Source organism: Poecilia formosa, unplaced genomic scaffold (assembly GCF_000485575.1).
Source record: "Poecilia formosa unplaced genomic scaffold, Poecilia_formosa-5.1.2 Scaffold892, whole genome shotgun sequence".
Taxonomy (NCBI): Eukaryota; Metazoa; Chordata; class Actinopteri; order Cyprinodontiformes; family Poeciliidae; genus Poecilia; species Poecilia formosa.
In genome coordinates, this window is record NW_006800831.1 from 58581 (window position 1) to 71875 (window position 13295).

General features: G+C 39.0%; 1 protein-coding gene across 2 annotated transcripts in view; it reads left to right on the forward strand.

Moving 5' to 3' along the window:
• LOC103131985 (reversion-inducing cysteine-rich protein with Kazal motifs-like) overlaps positions 1 to 13295 on the forward strand; it is a 48838-nt gene that overhangs the window by 32364 nt on the left and 3179 nt on the right. The window contains exons 3-7 of one of the 2 annotated variants that reach the window (XM_007543736.2): positions 934 to 1008; positions 8072 to 8108; positions 10285 to 10370; positions 10511 to 10558; positions 12424 to 12457. In XM_007543736.2, the coding sequence (XP_007543798.1) occupies positions 934 to 1008; positions 8072 to 8108; positions 10285 to 10370; positions 10511 to 10558; positions 12424 to 12457 (280 nt within the window). Of the gene's footprint in view, positions 1 to 933; positions 1009 to 7152; positions 7190 to 8071; positions 8109 to 10284; positions 10371 to 10510; positions 10559 to 12423; positions 12458 to 13295 lie in introns of both variants that reach the window. The other variant, XM_007543735.2, reaches the window with a different exon arrangement.

The window sequence follows — 13295 nt, forward strand, 5'->3', positions numbered from 1 at the left end:
AACCACTGATTACAGGTAATTATATTAAATGTCAGTAGTTTATTTTGTCAGATATGTGTATCAGTTTGTCAGTTGTGGTTGCCATTCTGTTTGTTTGTTGGTTTCTATGGCAACATGACATGTTTCTTTTCCACTAATCCCCAGAGAGCTTTTAATGACTGTTGTTGTATTTATTATTCATATTTTTATTTGTATTCTAAAACTATACGATCAAATGGCCTAGAAAATATAATGTCGGAATTCACTATAATTGTTTGTGAATTACACAGTTGGTTCAGCGCTCTGTTGTGAGCCATAGGTTGACCGGTAGAAAGGCTCACTGCGCCATATGTGTTATCAACCACTGATTACAGATTGCAATAAATAATCTAAAAACCAACCAACCGGCCTCCGAGTGTGCATAACAGGACAGATGGGTAAAGACAGAGCTATGTACACACTTTTGTCATAGTACCCCCAAGAATTCACCCCTGGATATGAGTGTACGATCCTACCCATATTCACATCTACAACAGTGAGGAACAGACCATAATGGAAATGCTCCAAACTGGGGTGGCACCCAACTGGTAAGAGTGAAATTGACAATGGAGAAACAGCTTAAGATAGTCAATTCTGTCATCTCCTCTCTCAGAGTGGCTCAGCAGCTGACTGAATCACTCTTAAGGCCAGGATAGGAGTGCTCTGAGAGGACTCTGAGAATCTTTGACAATACAGGCCCTGGTGTTTTACTCTGCTGGTTACAACCACAATCATAGTTTTAGCCAAGTTTCCCCTTTAATGTCTTAAAATATTTACAGTTTTCACAAAAGATAAATCACATGGAAAGTTTTCTTAGACACAGTTCTCTATCATTCAAACAGACATAGTATGTAGACTTTCTTGGGTTTGATAGATTTTCTAAAATGTTTTGGTGTTTTTGCTTTTATCCCACAGCTTGCGACCATCAAAAGTGAGTCACGCCTAAAGCATCTCCTCCAGAGGTTACCCAATTACTGTCCTGAGTCTCTGGTGAGAAAGTTTTCTTTTTATGGAAGCCTCTAACATTAGAAAAAACATTTCTGTTTTGATCAACATTTTGAGCCACAGTAGTTCCCAGTGCTCAAGAAACTGTTGAATCCTCTTCTTCCCAGTAAACTTAAGCAATAGGACATTTTAAGTTATTTATATCTGCTCAGTGTTGATTCTGTTTCACGATGAAAATGCAAGAAAAAAGTCACAGTAAATGGAAGTCCTTGGAAAATACTTTCCAGAAGAAAGACCTGGAATGTCTCTTAGAGGACAGCACAATTAGTTTTACTGAGAAAAATGACTGTCCACACACCTAAAGGATTTCAGCTTTGACTCATTCAAGATGGAATGTCTTCATCTGCCCTCACTGGCCCCTGTGTCATTTTAATTCATGTGTTTGTTAAATCATGGGTTTGCTGATTCATGCTAATGGGATTCTCCCTTCAGCAGCCAGCAGACGCAGACAGAGTGTTAGTAAGTCCTTTCACTGCTGCCAGAGCAGACAGACAAACTTGTTTAGCATGATTAATCTTGTTTTTCTTCTCTGTTTCAATTTATGGAGTTGAAAAATGGGGAAAAAAACTGACGGCTTCTTACTTTGAGTTTTCTCTGCAACAGAGTATTGTTTTGAAGAGAAACCATTTGAATCAAAAGATCATTAGGTTTAGGTTCTGTCAACCTCCATCCTCCAACCTCCATCCCATCCAAAAATGTTCTTCAATACATGACAATTATGTTCATGTTACTGAGATGCAAAGACTGAATTAAAGATTTTAGCTGGAAAAAATGCCTCTTCCATTTTAAACAAAAGTTCTAAAATTCACATTTCTGATTCAAATATGGGACAGATTTTAAAATGTGCTAACACGGCCATGTTGTGGCCATTTATGCTAAATTTTGTGGATTGGAATTTCTACCAATTTAGTTTTCTTTTTTGGGCAGTTAGAATATATTTAAGTTAGTGTAGAACCAAAATTCGTGGCATTCATGCTTTAATTGGTGCTGGAGAATCAAAATCCTCCATAGACGAGCATATGAAAACTTTTAGTAATTATTTAGCAGAGTTTATGGACTTGCAATCTTCAGTTCAAAGACTACTGAGTGATGATGGAAAAAGAAACTGATCACGGCGATTGGTACAGTTTTAAAGATTGGATCAGTTTAAAAGAGTTCTTGGATGAGATCGAAACTTGGATGGATGGCGATCCTGATGCACAGAAGAGCAAAGCATGTTCGCCATTTGACGTTGCTTCAAAGGCAGCATCTCATGACCTTGACGTTGAGCTGGATGACAGCGTCTCACAGACTGCGCAACAAACGATCAGCAAAAACTTTGAAAGGCTATCTGGGTCCGCAGCTAAACCAGTCAACAAGGCAGCCAGCAAGGTGCCCAGTATAGCAAGTAAGGCTTCTAATGCATGGAGTAAGAGTTCCCGTGCGGCTTCAATGGCGCTGATGGAAGCCATGGTGGAAAGAGCCGCTCTGAAAGTGGAGGTGGATGCGCTGCAAGAAAAACATGCGCTCGAGCTGGAAGAACTCCAGTTAAAAGCAAGAAAAGAAGCATTGGCTTTGAGAACCAAGCTAGTGAAGGCAGATGCAAAGATGAAAATCTACAACTCTATGCAAAATTCATGTTTCCAGCGCTGATGTCACAAACCAGGATACATTAGTTTCTGCAACATCTACTGAATTCATACTTACTGCTACAGCTCAAAAGACTGCAAGAACACAGAAACGATCGTCAACTCTTGCACTTTTGCCAATGCCCCAAGAGACACCTATTAATAATAGATTAAAAATTAAACCAGAAGGCGAAAGCCCAAGATAAATATCTTCTCAGGTAGCAGTGAGAAGATATTAAATATCTTCATAGCAGTGCTTTAACAAAGATTATGAAGAAGCAAAATGAAATCGCTGAGATGCTTGTAAAACAGCAAAGACTGTCACTCCTGCCATCTGTAGAAATCCCTGTTTTTAGTGGAGATACCTTTGCATTTTAGGTCCTTTCGTAAGGCATTTGAGCAAGGAATAGAAACTAAGACAGATAACATGCAGGATAGGCTTTATTACTTAGAGCAGTTTACTACAGGTCAGCATAGAGCTCTCGTGAGAAGTTGTATGCACATAAGTCCACAAACTGCTTATGTAGAAGTAAAAATAACATTTGCATTTATAGATAAAGCTCTGATTTGGTCAGTTTTAAAGTCTGATGATGCTGCAGCTTTAAGAGCTTATATTCTTTTCAACAAGTTGTTTCAACAAAATGGATGAAGCTGGGTTTATTGATGAGCTTGAAAACTCAACCAATATGAGAATTCTTGTTTCAAAGTTGCCTTTTAGACTTCGTAACAAATGGCAACTTATTGTGGTTGACATAGCAGAAAAGTATGACCGTAGAGCAAAGTTTAAAAATCTTAATTTTCTGGAAAAACAAACAAAAGCTGCATTAGATCCTGTTTTTGGAGAAAGTCAAAATGCAAAAGAAAAGATGGCTTTAAAACCATCAAAGTTTCCTTTTAAAACTAAAAGCAGCAGTTTTGCCACTTCTGTTGCTGTAGTTTCTAAACAGAACAATGAGAAACAGGTCCAGTTTAACCATGAGGTTACAAAGGTGGTTCAAGATCGGTGTTTATTTTGTGATAGAAATCATTGCATGGAAAAATGTGACTCATTCAAGCAGAAAGCCAACAAAGAAAAGGTGACATTCCTTAAAAGTAAAGGTTTATGTTGTGGTTGCTTACAAAAGGGCACTGGGGGAGTGGGGCAGGAGAAAAAGTTTGGGAACCACTGAGCTATTCTTTGAAGAGTACTCAGAAATTATACCACAAGATCAGTTGAAACATGAGGAAGGAAAGGTGTGGTACGTACCTCATCATGGGGTCTACCACCCCCTCAAGAAAACACTGCGGGTTGTCTATGATTGTGCTTCAAAGTTTGCTGGAACATCACTGAACAAAGAGCTGTTACAGGGACCAGATTTGACTAGCACCTTATTAGGTGTGCTCATTCGTCTTCGTCAAGGCCCAATAGCCCTTATGACAGACTAATAAGGGATGTTCCACCAAATCAGAGTTGCTGAGGAACATGTAAATTGCTTATGTTTTCTTTGGTGGCCCAACGGTGACATCACAAAAGAGCTTGTTAAGCATAGAATGTTGGTCCATATTTTTGGTGCAGTCTCTTCCCCTAGTTGTGCCACTTGTGCACTTTTAAAGACTGCTGATGACAATGAACATCTGTACCCAGAAGAGGTTATTAATACAATCAGACACAGATTTTATGTAGATGACTGTCTCAGGTCTGTCCAGATTGTTGAACAGGCCATTTCTCTTTATCAACAGCTCACTGAGGTGTGTGCCAAGGGGGGATTTAGGCTTAATAAATGGGTGTGTAGTGAGTGCTCTGTCTTCTCTCAGATCCCTGAGGAAAACAGAGCAACAGGTGTAAGGACGCTAGATCTTAACTGGGACCAGCTTCCCACTGAAAGAGCCCTGGGGGTGCAATGGGATGTTGAACATGATGTTTTCACCTTTAGCATTGCAAACAAGCACAAACCACTAACAAGACATGGTATTCTGTCCATTGTCAACTCTATTTACGACCCTTTGGGTTTCTTAGCTCCAGTTATTCTCCCTGCTAAACAGATTCTTCAGCATTTATGTAAACAGAAGTTTGGCTGGGATGAGAGAATTCCACCAGAAATGGCACAAATTTGGAAAAAATGGCTCAAAGATTTAGTTCTTCTTGACAACTTTAGTGTCAGAAGATGCATCACACCCAAAGGATTTGAGGAAATAAGAAGTGCACAACTGCATCACTTATGTGATGCCAGTGAAGCTGGGATTGGAGCTGTGTCTTATAGCAAACAGGAAGTGTGTGTTGCTTTTGTACCACCCTGCAGTACAAAAGCAAAATCCAAAAATGCTTAGCACAAGATGGCATAAAGTGGACTTTCAACCCTCCTTATGGAGCCCATCATGGTGGTGTATGGGAGCATTTGGTGCAGGAAATAAAGAGTACTGTGCTCCATCACAAACCAGCAAGTACTACACTTCACACAGTTTTATGTGAAGTGGAGGCTATATTAAATGATCGCCCGATTACAACTTCTTCTGAAGATCCCAATGATTTAGAGGCTCTTACTCTAAATAATTTGTTCCAGTTAAAAGGTAAGCCTGTGCTGCCGCCAGGTTTGTTCAAAAAGGAGGACCTGTACATGCGGAGACGGTGAAGGCAAGCCCAATACATTGTGGACCTGTTCTGTAAACGTTGGGTGAAAGAATATCTCCCTATGTTGCAAGAGCGACGGAAATGGAACAAGACTTGCAGGAACTTTGTCATTGATGATGTGGTGCTTGTTGACAAGGGTGCACCAAGAAATTCTTGGCCTATTGGACGCATCACAGAAACCATGGCAGATGCAAGTGGATTGGGTCAACGTGTTTGAGTCAAGATGAGAACAAATGAGCTGGAGAAGCTGACCAACAAGATATGTCTCCTGCTGGAGGCTGTGTAGAGACAACAATAAATGTTTGTCTCCAACTGAGCCAAGTTCTGGAACCTCTGGCTCTACATTTATACTGATACTCATTTACTGACATGCTGAACATCTCATTCTGCTACATACACTTTTTTATACACACATAGACCATGCACATAGACAGGACGAAAACTTGGAAGTTATGGAACATTGACTGTTTTGGCTTTTTTATTTTTGTCACTAAGAAGAGATACTAAGAAGAGATACATATATATATATATATATATATATATATATATATATATATATATATATATATATATATATATATATATATATATATATATATCCCCCAAACTGGAGCAGTGGCTCAAACAGATCCCAGGAACAACATCAGACATCTCAGTCCAGAAATGTGCAGTTCTAGGCACAGCCAAGATACTGCGCAGAACCCTCAAGCTCCCAGGCCTCTGGTAGAGGACCCGAGCTCAGAGGATGAAAGAGACCACCCACGGAGGGTGAGAGGGGAATTTTTTTATGTGTGTGTGTGTGTGTGTGTGTGTGTGTGTGTGTGTAACATGGACTACTGCATAAGTTGATGTTTAAATGAAGTATTTGTTAATAAAAAAAATATTGAAGAGCCAAGTCTGCTAATGTTATTAATTTTGCATTTTTTTAATGGCCACTTATGCAGATATTAGATATAATTCTTGTACATGAATTAGGGGCCGGGATGTTGTGGCCCTTTATGCTGAATTTTGTGGATTGGAATTTCTACCAATTTAGTTTTCTTCCTTGGGAAGTTAGAATATATTTAAGTTTAGAACGAAAACTTGTAATTAATTTTTATATTTGGAATTGTTTAGATTACATTGGTAATTGTTAGACCCTCCCATTAATTTGAGTAATTAAGAACTCACGGCCTTTGTTGGAATTTTTGGTTTTTGGAACATAGTAGGCCGTTACAGGCCCCTTCTCTGCTTCTTGTACTACTCCTAAAATTAGCATCCATAGTGGAATACTGGAAGTGACATTACTGGAGGAGCACGTTCATTACTGAAGACTTACAGGCCTGTAGATTTTGGTGATGGAAGTTGTGCTCACTTCCTGTTTGGTGTCAAAGAATTGATAAAGACTTGGTGAAAGTGTCTTCTGGAATTTCTGTTATTAGGTGACGTTTGACAAACAATGTCCAGCAACAGCTGGGCATTGTAAAATGTTAAGTGGAATGGCATCACCAGTCCAGTTTTCAGCAGCTTGAACTAGAAAGTCACTCTGGTGTTAATGTTTGGAGCATGTGGTGCAGGCAACCAGGAAAACCCGGAGTGGAGTTTTAGCACTATATGAGTTTTCTCATCAATCAAGTGGAATAATTTATTTTGCAAAGCAATAGAAACAATACGGGGGGAAGTAAAATTTATTGCAAATGTAGGGGAATCCAAACGAATATATTTCAAATGTCGCACATAATTATTGCAACGCGTAGATTAAGGATATTTTTGTTCCAAGCTCCAAATGTCAGAATCTTTTCTTTGCAGCTTAGGATCTATGGCAGTGCATTGGCTTCTTCCAGGACTGTTAACCTACAGTCATAGAGGAGAGTTCCACCCCACTACAGCAAGAGCAATTAGAAAGAAAAGCTAACATTCACTTTGTTTTTACAGAATGAGCTCTGGATGTGCATCAACTCTACACTCCCAGGTAAGGCAAGACTACTGACAGACACTGACAGGAACAACAAAGAGATGGATTATAATTGTGTTAGATTGTTATTGACATATTTTATAAAGCATTATGTCCCAAATGGCTGTTTATTAAGAGAATACATGAAAATTATAAATAAGTTAAAACAGACCTAAAAATGAGGTGGTTCCTGAAGCATACAGACACAGGTAGTCAAACCTCCAAGTTGGCACCTCAAAACATCCAATGTCAGAATGTGTGCTGGGTCTCCCAGCACTGTCTAAAGAGTTATTGGGTGAATCGAGGACACATGCAGACAAAGAAATTACCCATTCTCTGGTTCTGTCCAGTTCTCCTGTCCATCTGCTGGCCTGGTAGAGCACAACCAGAGTCCTACCAAACATCTCAGCTGGGATTGCCATCAAATCCCAGAGTTAGTAGATCCATTGATGCCGTGTGATTTTCAGAAATAGCAGGTTTGTCCTCAGCACATGTAAAAGGTCTGGAGAAGCCAGTACCTGTAACAGACATCTACAGACTAGAATGCATTGTAACTGGGTTTTACCTCACTGACCACAATATCCGGCGTCCTGTGATCAGACAGTTCATGGAGAAAGAAAATCTAGAGCTGGCTTCTGTCTGCCACACTTACTAAACACAACAAGACACCTCTGAGCCAGGATGTTTCAGATCATCCAGCACCTCCAGCTCACACTGCAGTCAGGTATTGGACAGACATGCAAAATCAGTTAGGTTTGCTGTTTTCATCACCAGTCTGTTTTATTAGCCTTATGTACCACCTATTTGTTTTTCAAAGCTGAAAAGATTTGAAAAGCTTACGCCCTCATCTGTCNCAAGAGCAATTAGAAAGAAAAGCTAACATTCACTTTGTTTTTACAGAATGAGCTCTGGATGTGCATCAACTCTACACTCCCAGGTAAGGCAAGACTACTGACAGACACTGACAGGAACAACAAAGAGATGGATTATAATTGTGTTAGATTGTTATTGACATATTTTATAAAGCATTATGTCCCAAATGGCTGTTTATTAAGAGAATACATGAAAATTATAAATAAGTTAAAACAGACCTAAAAATGAGGTGGTTCCTGAAGCATACAGACACAGGTAGTCAAACCTCCAAGTTGGCACCTCAAAACATCCAATGTCAGAATGTGTGCTGGGTCTCCCAGCACTGTCTAAAGAGTTATTGGGTGAATCCAGGACACATGCAGACAAAGAAATTACCCATTCTCTGGTTCTGTCCAGTTCTCCTGTCCATCTGCTGGCCTGGTAGAGCACAACCAGAGTCCTACCAAACATCTCAACTGGGATTGCCATCAAATCCCAGAGTTAGTAGATCCATTGATGCCGTGTGATTTTCAGAAATAGCAGGTTTGTCCTCAGCACATGTAAAAGGTCTGGAGAAGTCAGTACCTGTAACAGACATCTACAGACTAGAATGCATTGTAACTGGGTTTTACCTCACTGACCACAATATCCGGCGTCCTGTGATCAGACAGTTCATGGAGAAAGAAAATCTAGAGCTGGCTTCTGTCTGCCACACTTACTAAACACAACAAGACACCTCTGAGCCAGGATGTTTCAGATCATCCAGCACCTCCAGCTCACACTGCAGTCAGGTATTGGACAGACATGCAAAATCTGTTAGGTTTGCTGTTTTCATCACCAGTCTGTTTTATTAGCCTTATGTACCACCTATTTGTTTTTCAAAGCTGAAAAGATTTGAAAAGCTTACGCCCTCATCTGTCGACACCTTGACTGAAATTGAGATGTAGGAAATCCGTACATTACTATAGAATGCACACAGAGTCTGCACGGCTCACAGACTACGCACATCTGGGAGCTGATAGTCTACACAATGTGTTTTAAAAGTACTAGAATCTGTTTCTTATTGGCTTTGATAAGGTGATATAGCTTCTATGTTATGCTAACCCCAGTCTGCATGTAACTGCTGAAGGCGTCACTCATCTCTTTCCCTGGAAGCTTGCACTCAGTGATCTGCTCTTTCTGAAGACTCAGGAAACTCAAACCATAGAATCCATCAGGAATTTTACTGGAGAAGTCAGTAGGGATTGATTATGCGTTGTGTGAAATGTTTTTTTTTTTTTTTTTTTTTTTGCATTCTGTAACCTGTTTTATGTGAAGCTGGGTGTGACAGAGCACCTTCCATTAAGATTGTTTCAATCACATCCAACCAGCAGGGTATCACCAGGACAACCAAAAAACCTGTGATAGAATCAACAGGATCAGGTTTCCCTCATCAGCCAAGACATGGAAGTGTGACATAAGCAGTGTGCTAAATAGATTCCCTGATTAATACAGCTTCATCAAAGCCGAGAACCAGCAAACCTCACTGACCCCACAAGGATGAGCATGTTGGATAAAGAATGAATGGATGGATGGATAAAGATGCTTTATCACATCCATCCAGGTTAGTGATAAAACACTAACCTGATGTATTCTGCTCTTTGTTCAAATATCATTTGAACGTTGCAATTACCATTCCAACCATGTTTGTTTTGATTAAATACTTATTTACAATCTGTAAAGCTTTGACTTTATGAATCATTACATGTAGGTAACCTCAGTCTGCTTGCATTACACTGAATGGTAGCTGGTGGGGCTGTAGCCAGACCCAGGAACCGCTGAGCAAAAAAACAGACGAGACATCAAAAGTCTGAATTTTGCTGCCCACACATCAGGGAAAAAAATCATCCAGAGTCCTACTGGCTTCCAGATTGGAAAGCCTTTATTCTTTCCTTCTGTACCTGTGGAACACTTGGCCTCCAGGCGGTTTCAGGAATGTGCAAAAGCTTTCCTCATTCTGAGATATGATCGATTCTCTTACACTGCAGATGAGCAGCAGTTTCTGTTCAGACTCCTCAATGTGCCAGCTTCACTTAATGACATCTCTCACATCTCCACCATAGCTCTCACAAACATCTCTTTGATACTTTGACTTACATTTAAAAAGCAAAAAGCAGAACAGATGCAAAGCTTATTAATGACTCTTATTGATAAATAGCTTCAGTCTTTGTTGAAGAATTTTGCAGAGTTGGTTAATGCAGTGCTGATTGATTTGCTTCCAGGTGTTTCCAAAAAGTCTGATGGTTGGGTTGGGCTTGGTTGTTGTGAGCTGGCCATCGCAGGAGAGTGTCGTAGAGAATGCAAACAGGTCAGATCCTGATAAGAAACTGAAAACGTTTCTCATCATATGATGTGTTTTTCTGTTGACTTTATTTAACCTTTTCTTTGTCTCTAAATGTAATTCAGCACAAAATTGTATAAATAGATAAATTTGTGTTCTTCTTTTAGGCATCATCTAAAAATGACATAACAAAAGTATGCAAAAAAGTCACCGAGGTAAGGAGAAGCCTCCTGCAATCCATACATTCCAGACTGATTCAGATATCTGAAAGAGGCAAGCATCAGTGTAGTTGGTTGAAATCAGTCAGTAAGAATCTGAGAAAAAATATTTTTTATTTAATGAGAGTAGATATAGAAGCAGATAAAAGTTATCCAAATCAATCTTTGAAAAGTTATTACTTCCTGTTTAAATTATTAATTACCTATGATTGAGCACGTATTATAGGAATCAGTATCACTTGTTGCATACACATCAGATGAAATTTGCCTATTGACAAGTACAGGAAAACATAAACCAACACATCATAACCTAATCTAAAGAAATCCAGGGACATTTCAGGAACAAATTCAGGAACAGCTGACACTGACATAAGAGTCTGAATGGGACTCTGGAAAACCAACGAAGAAGAAGACTCAGAACAGTGGCAAACCTTCCCAAAAGTATCTGTACTGATGTTGCTCTAAAATATACACGGACTCATCCAGTAGGGCATAAAAGAACCCTAAACAACATTCAAAGTACTTAAAATCTTGATTGGGATCAGTGTGTATTATTCAACATGCTAAATGTGATTAAGAAGAAAAATCCATCAGAGATTTACAAACTGAAAACTGTTGACCAAAAAAAACACAAAGACCCATCACACAGTTACCAGAAACATCTTTTTCTAGGCTACACCTTAAAACAGAGACTCATATTAACTAGAACAGCATTCATTTTCATCTCTATCGCAAACTTTTATTGCTTTATACAGCTGCAGTGTAAGATGTTTTTTGATTTAGTCATAATGCTGTAAAGAACAGATCTCTGAGTTTTACTTGTCAAATACAAAGCATTCAGATTCCACAGGTAAAGACCTAAAGAGAAACCAGCTTACGCATAGGAGCAGAACAAAGTTGTGGCAAAATTATTTTCTATGTATTCCAGAACAAATTCCACAGAAGCTTGAGAGGTGCACAAACATTTGGTTCTTTAGAATCAAGAATGAAAACATTATTGTTTTTTCAGCTATTGATCAAAGTCTGTTGTACTTTTTCAACATTACATTAACATATTTGTTAAAAAAAAATAAAAACCTTCATCATTCAAATTTGGTGCATTGACTGAGGTACCAGTTCCCCAGCACTTGAATTAATTTGCGCAGTCTCAACGAGTGATTTCAAGGTTTTGTTTATTTTTCTTTGATGTGGATCATCACAGTCACCACACCCTCAGTCATTTCAGTCACCTCCGTCACCCTGAAAACTAAAAACATATACAAATATTAGAATAGAAAACAGAAATTTACAATACAAACAACAAAATAAAACGTACCTCGCTGCTTTCACTGGGGAAAACTAAGTGTTGATTTTGTTATGCCAAATGCATCTTGACAGTTCAAGTCATTCATTACAATGATTCTGCTAGCTTTTGTAGGGCCTGCCCTCATTAGCTACGGCAGCCCGTGAGGTACATACAAACAAAACAAAAGTGCATTAAACAAAGTACAATTAAACACAACAAAATACAAACCATCAACAGTGCTAATCAAAACAGACAAACATCCATAAACAATCTGCAACATTTTTAATGTAGAAAATTCACTTTGAACAATTTCATTTAAATAGTCTACAAATTTGAATAATTTAGGCAATTTATTTTGAATAGCTCACTATCCATTACAGTGAGCTATTTAATCAGCTATTCTGATTAGATTTTTGACTTTTCCACCACCTGGACGCCAGTCAGGATTAGTCAAGCTTTAAATCGGCTGACTTGTCTCAACTGACAACTTCTTAGTGCATCTGTGATGATTATTATTTGAGTCATCTGAATGTCAGCGGCAATTATCTTGCTATGTTTTTCCCTTCTCTCTTTTTAGAACTCTCTCTACAGCTGCATCACCAAAAATGAAAGTAAGTTTGTAGTCTCATGCATTAAATAATGACCAAATAAAGAGTGAAAAACACAAACACTAAGGACATAATCTTTTCCTGTTTCTAGTATTCTTGGACCTGGCTCTTAAATCACCAGAAAATACTTCACAGTCTATGATACAAACCGGATTCCAAAAAAGTTGGGACATTAAACAAATTGTGAATAAAAACTGAATGCAATGATGTGGAGGTGCCAACATCTAATATTTTATTCACAATAGAACACAAATCACAGATGAAAAGTTTAACCTGAGAGACTGTATCATTTTAAGGGAAAAATATGTTGTTTCAAAATTTCATGACGTCAACAAATCCCTAAAAAGTTGGGACAAGGCCATTTTTACCACTGTGTGGCATCTTCCCTTGTTCTTACAACACTCAACAGACGTCTGGGGACAGAGGAGACCAGTTTCTCAAGTTTAGAAATAGGAATGCTCTCCCATTCATGTCTAATACAGGCCTCTAACTGTTCAATCATCTTTGGCCTTCTTTGTCGCACCTTCCTCTTTATGATGCGCCAAATGTTCTCTATAGATGGAAGATCTGGACTGCAGGCCATTTCAGCACCTGGATCCTTCTCCTACGTAGCCATGATGTTGTGATTGCTGCAGAATGTGGTCTGGTTTTATCTTGTTGAAAAATGCAGGGTCTTCTCTGAAAGAGATGTCGTCTAGATGGGAGCATAAGTTGTTGTAGAACATGACCATAGTTCTATGCATTAATGGGGCCTTTCCAGATATGCAAACTGCCCAGGCCACAAGCATTCATGCAACCCCATACCATCAGTGATGCAGGCTTCTGAACGGAGCGTTGATAA